Source organism: Notothenia rossii (assembly GCF_949606895.1).
Source record: "Notothenia rossii genome assembly, chromosome: 7".
Taxonomy (NCBI): domain Eukaryota; kingdom Metazoa; phylum Chordata; class Actinopteri; order Perciformes; family Nototheniidae; genus Notothenia; species Notothenia rossii.
The window spans coordinates 83,190,893-83,200,783 of NC_136905.1; the positions used below are offsets into that span (position 1 = coordinate 83,190,893).

General features: G+C 43.5%; 1 protein-coding gene across 1 annotated transcript in view; it reads left to right on the forward strand.

Moving 5' to 3' along the window:
• sptbn5 (spectrin, beta, non-erythrocytic 5) overlaps positions 1–9,891 on the forward strand; it is a gene marked incomplete at its 3' end in the record, with an annotated part of 89,304 nt that overhangs the window by 50,466 nt on the left and 28,947 nt on the right. The window contains exons 39-48 of the mRNA XM_079692876.1: positions 1,046–1,191; positions 3,041–3,155; positions 3,242–3,352; positions 4,031–4,210; positions 4,293–4,496; positions 6,527–6,676; positions 6,755–6,859; positions 7,630–7,818; positions 8,983–9,138; positions 9,229–9,420. Of these exons, the coding sequence (XP_079549002.1) occupies positions 1,046–1,191; positions 3,041–3,155; positions 3,242–3,352; positions 4,031–4,210; positions 4,293–4,496; positions 6,527–6,676; positions 6,755–6,859; positions 7,630–7,818; positions 8,983–9,138; positions 9,229–9,420 (1,548 nt within the window). The remainder of the gene's footprint in view (positions 1–1,045; positions 1,192–3,040; positions 3,156–3,241; positions 3,353–4,030; positions 4,211–4,292; positions 4,497–6,526; positions 6,677–6,754; positions 6,860–7,629; positions 7,819–8,982; positions 9,139–9,228; positions 9,421–9,891) is intronic.

A 9,891-nucleotide genomic window follows, 5' to 3' on the forward strand; every position in this document is an offset into this window, starting at 1 on the left:
ACATTTAAATCCTGAGTCATGTGGATAATGGACCTTAAGGGTAAGGATGTTCTGCAAATTTATTTACATAGCACCTTTCAACACGAGGCAAAGTGCTTCACAAAAATGAAAGACATTTATGGCGCATTTCCACTACAGGGCTGAGCGCGGTTTAAGCGTGCCGTGCCCGTTTTTGGTTGCGTTTCCACTTGGCGTAGTTCCGGCTAGCGGGTACTTTTTCAGTTTTCTGGCTCTCCAAAATCGAGGTTCTTTCCGGGCCGACAACCGCTGAATATGCTAAACTAGAGAGAGAATCGCTGGCAGCTACAACAAGATGAACATATTTGACCGTGATTTAATTGTAATACGTTTCTAAATGATGCCGAAGTAACAACATACTGATACCGGTTAGTACAAACCATGAATGAATGCTTTGACCAGTCTGCAGACAGACGGCAGGCGAAACACCTTTTTAAATGTGAGTTGTCTGAATGGAGATCGGCTAAGCTAACGCAGTATACGCTCCGACCGTCCACACTCACAACAACGGCCTACAGACATAAATAAACCAGCGACTGTGTTCTCCATGACACAGACAGTCTGTGGTTTGGACTTGTTTAACTTTTGTCTAGTTTCTGAACAGATATGAGGAGCTGTGAGCTCTGAGGGCTAACAGCTAACGGCTGATGTTTTTTTTGTGTTTTGCATTGAAGATGAGGTCACGGCTCCGCCTACACTGCGTTACTATAGTTACCGCCCCAGTTCCTAAACTGTAATGGAAACGCAGCATAAAGTGAGCCTGGCCTAACGAGGCCTAACGAGGCTTAACGAGGCCTAACAAGGCTTAACGAGGCTTAACGAGGCCTTGCCATACCGTACCAAGCCGAGCGAGGCCCTGCAGTGGAAAAGCGCCATAAGAATATTAAGCAACATATTATAAAATGGCATTTAAAAACGCAAATTCAAAGCAAAGATATTGAAACATGAATAGCAAAGGTACAGGAATACAAGTGACAGTGCAGTGTGACATATGTTAGAGTTTCTGTGTTTGTGACGGGCGTTTCAGTTACTCCGCGGGAAGTTTGAAGGTTTCCTGAAGCAGCTGGAGGTCGGAGAGGAGAGACTGCAGAGCTGCAGCGATCTGGCTGCTGGACTGATCCTCAGCAAACACCCCCAGAGCTCTGCAGTCAGAGACACACAGCAGCAGCTCAGGTACACACACACTCCCACTACAGCGCGAAGCACGGCTTAGTCACAAATATCAGGATACATGTCGTCCCTTCACTTTGTGTGGTTTGTTTGCAGAGATGGCAAAAGTACACACATCCTTTACTCAAGTAGAAGTACTGATACTCGTGTTTAAAAATGGTGAAAGTAGAAGTACTGACTAAACTTCTTTACTCAAGTGAAAGTAAAGAACTTTGAAATGTACTTCAGTAAAAAGTACCCATAACTAGCAGCTGTTTTAAAGAGTACCTGACCTCCCTTTATATTAATAGAACAATAATGTCATTGTTAGCTAATGAATGTTTCCATGGTGACCAACGGCAACATGACAACGTTTCCATTGGTCCCTCTTCTTTAGAGAAGACCAGGAAATGATGGATACACGGATCGTGTTCAAATCAATAGGCACGCAATGACTCTAAATAATAATGATCACGCCACCAAACACACATTCAGACTAAAGGAACCAGCCTGTTTGGAAAATGAGAGAAGTAGAAAGTACAGGTATTTGTGTTCAACATGTAAGAAGTAGAAAGTACAGGTATTTGTGTTCAACATGTAAGAAGTAGAAAGTACAGGTATTTGAGTTCAACATTTAAGAAGTAGAAAGTACAGGTATTTGAGTTCAACATGTAAGAAGTAGAAAGTACAGGTATTTGAGTTCAACATGTGAGAAGTAGAAAGTACAGGTATTTATGTTCAACATGTAAGAAGTAGAAAGTACAGGTATTTGGGTTCAACATGTAAGAAGTAGAAAGTACAGGTATTTGAGTTCAACATGTAAGAAGTAGAAAGTACAGGTATTTGAGTTCAACATGTAAGAAGTAGAAAGTACAGGTATTTATGTTCAACATGTAAGAAGTAGAAAGTACAGGTATTTGAGTTCAACATGTAAGAAGTAGAAAGTACAGGTATTTGAGTTCAACATGTAAGAAGTAGAAAGTACAGGTATTTGTGTTCAACATGTAAGAAGTAGAAAGTAAAGGTATTTGAGTTCAACATGTAAGAATTAGAAAGTACAGGTATTTGTGTTCAACATGTAAGAAGTAGAAAGTACAGGTATTTGAGTTCAACATGTAAGAAGTAGAAAGTACAGGTATTTGAGTTCAACATGTAAGAAGTAGAAAGTACAGGTATTTGTGTTCAACATGTAAGAAGTAGAAAGTACAGGTATTTGAGTTCAACATGTAAGAAGTAGAAAGTTCAGGTATTTGAGTTCAACATGTAAGAAGTAGAAAGTACAGGTATTTGAGTTCAACATGTAAGAAGTAGAAAGTACAGGTATTTATGTTCAACATGTAAGAAGTAGAAAGTACAGGTATTTGAGTTCAACATGTAAGAAGTAGAAAGTACAGGTATTTGAGTTCAACATGTAAGAAGTAGAAAGTACAGGTATTTGTGTTCAACATGTAAGAAGTAGAAAGTACAGGTATTTGAGTTCAACATGTAAGAAGTAGAAAGTACAGGTATTTGAGTTCAACATGTAAGAAGTAGAAAGTACAGGTATTTGAGTTCAACATGTAAGAATTAGAAAGTACAGGTATTTGTGTTCAACATGTAAGAAGTAGAAAGTACAGGTATTTGAGTTCAACATGTAAGAAGTAGAAAGTTCAGGTATTTGTGTTCAACATGTAAGAAGTAGAAATTACAGGTATTTGAGTTCAACATGTAAGAAGTAGAAATTACAGGTATTTGAGTTCAACATGTTAGAAGTAGAAAGTAAAAAGTCGTCAGAAAAATAAGTAGTGGAGTAAAGTACTGATACCAGAAATGTACTTAAGTACAGTAACGAAGTATTCATACTCCACTACTTCCCACCTCTGCTTGTTTGCAGTGCATGCTGGGAAGATTTGAAGGCAGTTGCCACGGAGCGACAGGATCAGCTGCAGAGAGCCGAGGAATGTCACCGCTTTTACCAAGACCTGAGCGACGCTCTGACTCTCATCCAGGTACAGCAGTTATCTGTCAGTTCATCACAAACATTGAATCAGACACGTTAGATTCATTAACCTTCATCCCGCTCTTTTCTCTGTAGGAGCGACGGAAGAGCATCCCTGACGACGTGGCGAAGGATTTGAGAGGAGTGACGTCGCAGCTGAGGAAACATGAAGCTCTGCTGCACGAGCTCGCTGCCACAGAGCAACAGGTAGAGACACGGAGAGACCAGAGTATCACGCAGCCTCAGCGCACGTTAACGCCCCGTCCACACAGCAGCTTTAAAAAAATCTTCCAACGCTTCTCTGCCCATTGGCTTTGAATGGGGGTGACGTCACTTTGCCTCGCTTTTCGCCGAACTGCATTGTGGGGAAGCAAAGCGAAGATTTCCAGGATTTCCAGGATTTCCAGGATTCAAAAGTTGAGCAATGTTCAACTTTTGAAGCTGAGCTGGAAGCGTCAGCCAATCAAATCCCGTTTATGCAAATCTGACAGTACAAGCGCTAGCCAATCAAACCGCGTGTAAGCTGGGAGAACCAGACCGCAGTTCATTTCCTCATATTCAAAACGAGAAATTACGGTAGCAAATCACCCGGTTCTTTACGACCAGAACTATTTACCGGGATACAAACCGGAGTTTACTTCGTTTAAACATTGCTATTGCTTTGTATGTCGGGGCGGGAGATTCATGTGATTGGTTGTTGGTCGCGTTGCTCGCAAAAAATCCCCAAGCTCTCAGACACGCCCATCTCCAGGATTTTCAAGATTTTTTCAAAGCTGCTGTGTGGACGGGGCGTAACTCACTCTGTCACTGCTTCAAACCCTCAGCACATTTCCCCTAAACTCAGTTATTTTGTTGCTGATCTTATACTTTTTGTGTGTGTTGCAGTTGCAGGAGCAGCTGGACGGCGTCGACTCCATCTTGGAGCTCTGCTCGCCTCAGCTGGAGCTCCGCCTCCAGGAAGTGCAGCGGAAAGTGGTGGAGCGGTGGGAGGAACTCCGTCTCCACGCTGAAAAGAGGGAGGAGGAGCTCAAACTGGCGTGCCAAAGATACATGTTCCTCAACACGGTGAAGAAAAAAACGATGATTTCAACTTTGTTAAAACGTTGAGGATTCTCAGCTCTTACCCATGTGTCCTTGTGCTCTCCAGGCGCAGGATTACTTCCTGTGGTGCGGCCAGCTGATCGGTGCGATGGCTGCTGAGGAGAGCATCAGTGATGTGGTGACCTCTGACCTGCAGCTGGCCATACACCAGCAGCTGTGGGCGGAGATGGAGGCCAGACAGGAGACCTACCAGCAGGCTCTGGACATGGGAGAGGAGCTTCAGACGCAGGACCGAACCAACAGGAAGGAGGTACGATCGGCAATCACCATATTCACAAATGGATCGCATCTTTTTCAGGCCTCTTACCCAAGCCCCGTGGAACTGCGCCGGACTCTGAGGAAAATATTTGTTGTGGCCAAACGGCGGCACTTCAACTTCCGTATCAGTCCGTGACGTCACCCGGCCCAGAAAGACTTTCCCCCATTCACTAACATGGAGAAAGAGACGTCTGTAAATCAGCGGATACGTTTTTTTTTTAACTAAATAAACTACCTTTATATCCCTTATTAGAATCATTAGGCGCGTTCACACCAAGTACTTTTCCCACAAAGGTTCCTGAGAACTCTTTAGTTCTCATGAACTAAGTAGAGATCGCGATCACACCGGAAATTAGTTCCTGGGAGAGGATTAGGCAAATTAAGCCGCTGACGTCACTTCTTCTTCTTCTGCTTTGGGTTTACTGGCAGGCCGCAAACAACTTCACGGCGTATACTGCCGGCCGGAAGTCCCCGGAGTTAGGGACTGGCTTCAGCAGAAGCTGCTGGGACTCCCAGCAGCTTCTGCTGAAGCCTTCCAAGTAAACGGCCAGAACGCCGACACCTCCTCATCTCCACCGCTCCCATGTTTTCTTTTGTGTTGCCATAAGTTAGTCTCTCTGTGTTTCTGTGCTGGGCTAATGCTAATGTTAATAATGCAATGCAAGGATAATGAAATGGCGGCTTCACAAACGTTTTTTGGAGTTTTACGGGGCGTGGTTTGCATTCCGCCCAGCCAATCAGACACAGGAACCTTTTTCTCCCACGAAAGTCCCTGCTCTCTAGGACTGAAAAGGGGGTAAAAAAGGTTCTCTAGAACTAATTTAGTTCCTGGGACTTTTTGGTGTGAACGCAACTAAATCGTAGTTCTCAGGAACCTTTGTGGGAAAAGTACTTGGTGTGAACGCGCCTATAAGGTACTTAAAGGTGTGGCAAGTCATTAACTTCAGAAACACTTTTTGTTATATTCCATGGAATGCTCTTAACATCCCGATAGCAATGAATACATTAAAAAATTTCATCTGTGGAAGCCGTGGCGCTGTAAAAAGCACGACCAATCATCTGAGCCGTCCCGGCTAAAATAACTGGATGGCCTACCTGCCTGTCAGCCTTCCATCGTGCCCTCATTGGTCATGTGTGCGTTCGTGTGTTCTTACCTACCCTACCTTTAAAGTTGTAAAATGCACTCAAAGCCGAATCCAGATTTATTTTCTCTCTGCATTCATTCTACTGAGTCGAGAGTGGGAACTCGGGGGGCGGGGCTTAATGACAGGAGGCGGGGCTCAAGGGGAAACTCAACTGCGCTCTGTGAGACACATACGTGTTCTTATTATACATCCATTCTCTAACTCGGCTAAAATAAGACACAAATCATGATGCTATGACTGTGCTGGGAGTGTGTTTGTTTGTAATTTAAATCTAAATATACATGGCGTTAACATGCTGGTTACAACAACATAACAATCATGTAACAAGAGGCCAGCAAGGCAATACAAAATACAAATAAAAGGATAGGGATATGTCTTCATGTTATTATAGTCTTGAAGATACATGTAACTATTAGCTATTGTTCCAGTCAGAGTCCATTTTTCTTGTAATCTCAATTTATAAGTCAGTTTTTCCATAAAAAATATTTCTTCCACAATTATTACCCTTTGGTTTTTCGTTGGTGGTGCTTCCTTCCTTCCTAGTGATAGCTTTCTTGCTGGATATGAGCAGCCTTTTGATCAAATATCTGTCACTTGCAATAGTTTCCTCAGTGAATTTACATAAGTACCAAACAACTTCTAGAAACCTCATACCCTATTATTTGACGTATTTCCTTACATATCATTTCCCAAAATACAATTAATCTCCTGACATTCTCGCCAACACTTCTGTCGACATCTGTTTACTCTTCACCTCTCGTGTAAGGAAGAAACGAATCAGATTCTTCCACGAGAACTCCCTCATGGTTGAATGATGTATCCTCCAAATGTCCTGGGATGGATTTTGATGCTGGATATGTTTAACTGTTTCTTCCAGGTGTTGGAGAAGCTCAAGGCTTTGCAGAAGGAGCGAGAAAAGCTGGAGGATCAGTGGAGCCTGAAACAAACCTGGCTAGAGAGCATTCATCTGGAGCAGGTCTTCTACAGAGACGTTAACAGCATGGACAAGACCTCCAGCTCACAGGAGGTAAACGCATCACTTTGTGAGAGGAACATGAGAAACATAACATCCAGCGTCTGATCGGTCGTTCAAATCTCTCCACAGATCCTGATGCAGAACAGCACTCTGGGGAACACAGTTGATGAGACGGAGGGGTTGATAAAACGGCATGAAGCTTTTGAGAAGCTGCTCAGCTCGCAGGAGGACAAGGTCTGATATTCTTTTATTATTTATCTCTTTCCCTGTTCTTCAAATGTGAGCCATCATGTAATCGCAGCATGCTAACGTCCTGTTCCCTCATTTTAGACGCAAACATGTGTGTACTGTAGTAATCAGCAGCGAACCGCTTCGACACGTGTATTTCGGTTTTATTCACGGCATTCATTTTGTTATTCTACAGCATTTTAGTTTTATAGTTATTTGTTAATGTAAATAACCCAATTTGTGTTCTTTGAAATTGAAAAGGATATTGCATTGTGTTTGTTACTTTCGTTGCAGTTGTATATGTCTTAAGTGTAATTCGGCTTGGCTTTTTTATTTTGTATGGACATGCTTTTATTTTGAAGGAGAGGTAGCGCTGTTGACAGGAAGTTGTTGTTGCTATGGAAACAACATGACGGAGATTAATGGAGAAAAAGTTATATCTACATATAAAGACGGAGAAAGTAAACGATAACGTTTATGGTTAAGTGTTAGCGTCCCCCGAACAAGCTCTTACGTTGATATTGGAGATTTCAATACATTCAACAAAAAAAAAGGGAAAAAAAAACGAATACCCGAATAACGAAATTGAAACCCGAATAGTACTCCAACGAACGAATATTCGGATATTCGGGTACAGCCCTAGTGGAAGACAAGTAGGATAAGATCTACGGTCTAAATCTAAATCTTACCCCGGCATGTCCACGGTTTGTTGACTTGTTTTGCAGCTTTGGGGATGATTTGGTAATTGAAATGTTCCCTCCCTGTGTTTGGTGCAGCTCTCCTCTCTGAAGGAGCTGTCCGAGCAGCTGAAGAAGCAGCTGAGCAGAGAGAAGAGCAGCTCGGTCCAAACCAAACTCAAAGCCCTCCTCAAGAGACGTGATAGGATCAAGGAGCTGTCCGTCAAACGCAGGGGGGAGCTGGAGCTCTCCAGGATGCTGTGTATCTTCAACAGAGACGTAGCTGAGGTGAGAAACTCATCGATGACTCTCTTTATCTGTAGATGATGATGTAATCAATCCATCACAATACTTTATTAGTCCCATGGGGAAACTAGGTTTTGATGTGCAATAAAGGAGCATGAAGCCACAGAGACACAGTGGCCATTTCTCAATCTCGAGGATGCTGGCTTGGTAGTCGCGTACTTCCAAGTCACTTCCTTCAGAAACTAAGCAAGTATACTTCCACGCCACGGCTTCGGAAAACGAAGAAGAATGGAACAGGCTAACAAGTGTGCCACTCCCTCTAACGGTTTCAACATAAACTGTACCGAAAATAAATACCTCACGATGTCTATCTAATTATGAACTGGCTTTACTTTCACGGAACACATTTTTGGTGATAACAAAGTAACATATTTACCAACACATGTTCTACGCCACTACATACTTACATTTAAATGTGTGCTGCGTCGGTTCAGCCATTCTCCACAAGGGTTTTTGAAATTGGTCCGTGGGCAAAGCATTGTGGGGATTTTAAGGACGCGAAGTCTACCCATGTGCAGCCTCGAAATTTCCCCCAAACCAAGGACGCGGCCTCGGTGGAATTCCAAGTATGCTGGAGATTGGAACAGTCCTTCGGCGGCACTCGATCACGTAGCATCCTTGAAATATTGGCTTGGAAGCCAGAATCCTCGAGATTGAGAAACGGCCAGTGTCTTAGGCAAAGGAACAAGGCATGTCCTCAAAAGCAAATTTCCTTATGGTGACAATAACGTTTTTCCATATTGTATCGAGACAAACATCTCCTTTGAAAACCAGAAAACTTTTTCATATACTTCCATGTTTACTTGTGTATGTAGAAGCGCTTTGAGTGGTCGCAAAAACTGACTAACACATCCCATTGTGCTAGCTCTTTTGGTTAGTTGAGTTTGTTATAGTAAATATCTTTCCTTATATCGTGTACTACAAAGGCAGTCCATTAACCCTTTACCGTGTGTGTGTGTGTGTGTGTGTGTGTGTGTGTGTGTGTGTGTGTGTGTGTGTGTGTGTGTGTGTGTGTGTGTGTGTGTGTGTGTGTGTGTGTGTGTGTGTGTGTGTGTGTGTGTGTGTGTGTGTGTGTGTGTGTGTGTGTGTGTGTGTGTGTGTGTGTGTGTGTGGTGTGTGTGTGTGTGTGTGTGTGTGGGGGGTCAGGCTGAGGAGTGGGTGTCTGAGCGGATGCAGAAGATGGCAGAAGACGGTAAAGCAGATCTCAGCTACCTGCAGGCCAAGATGAAGCTTCTGCAGAAACACCAGGTGTTCGAGGCAGAGATCCTCGCTCACAGAGAGATCATCGGCTCGGTGCTGCAGGTCAAACATCTCTTAGAAAACATATTTGACTTCACTGGCTTCAAATATCTGAAAACTCCATGAGATCCTTTTCTTCTTCTTTACTTCCAGGCTGGAGAGGAGCTGGTTTCTCTCCGTCATCCGAGGTCTAAGGAGGTGAAGAGGAGTTCCTCCGCCCTGCAGCTCCACTGGGAGGAGCTGAAGAAAGCCCTGGCCAGCAGAGGGAAAGCTCTGGAAGATAACAGAGACTTCCTGGAGTTCCTGCAGAAAGTGGAAGAGGTGGAGGCCTGGATCCGAAACAAGGTAGGACAATAACAATAGAGTGGTGCAGTGACGAGTCCTAAAACCAGGAAGTGAGTCAGCATGTCACCACTTCCTTTTCCCTGTCTCAGAGCCAATGGATCTCTCCGTAGGATTTAGGAAAGTATCTGAACTAAGGTCTGTGGGTGAGACACATTGAAGACACGGATCACGTTTTGTTCTACATTAAATCATCAGCCGTGACCCCACTGGTGATTTCTGAAGAGTGTACGTGTCTGAAAAACGATGGTTGTTACCAAGTGGCTGAATAGGACTACAGAAGTTGTCGAGGACGTTGTACGTCATTACGCCGAACACGTAAACACTCCTCTAAGTTAGTTTCTGTTCTGCTTGAAAGCAAGTCCCTGCCTCCTGCAGACTGTTCAAACAAACGCTTCAACTCGTTCCATTTAGAATCTGTGTGTTTGAATATGGATCTTAAATCGGCGTGACGTTGAGGTCGTGCTGCTGTGG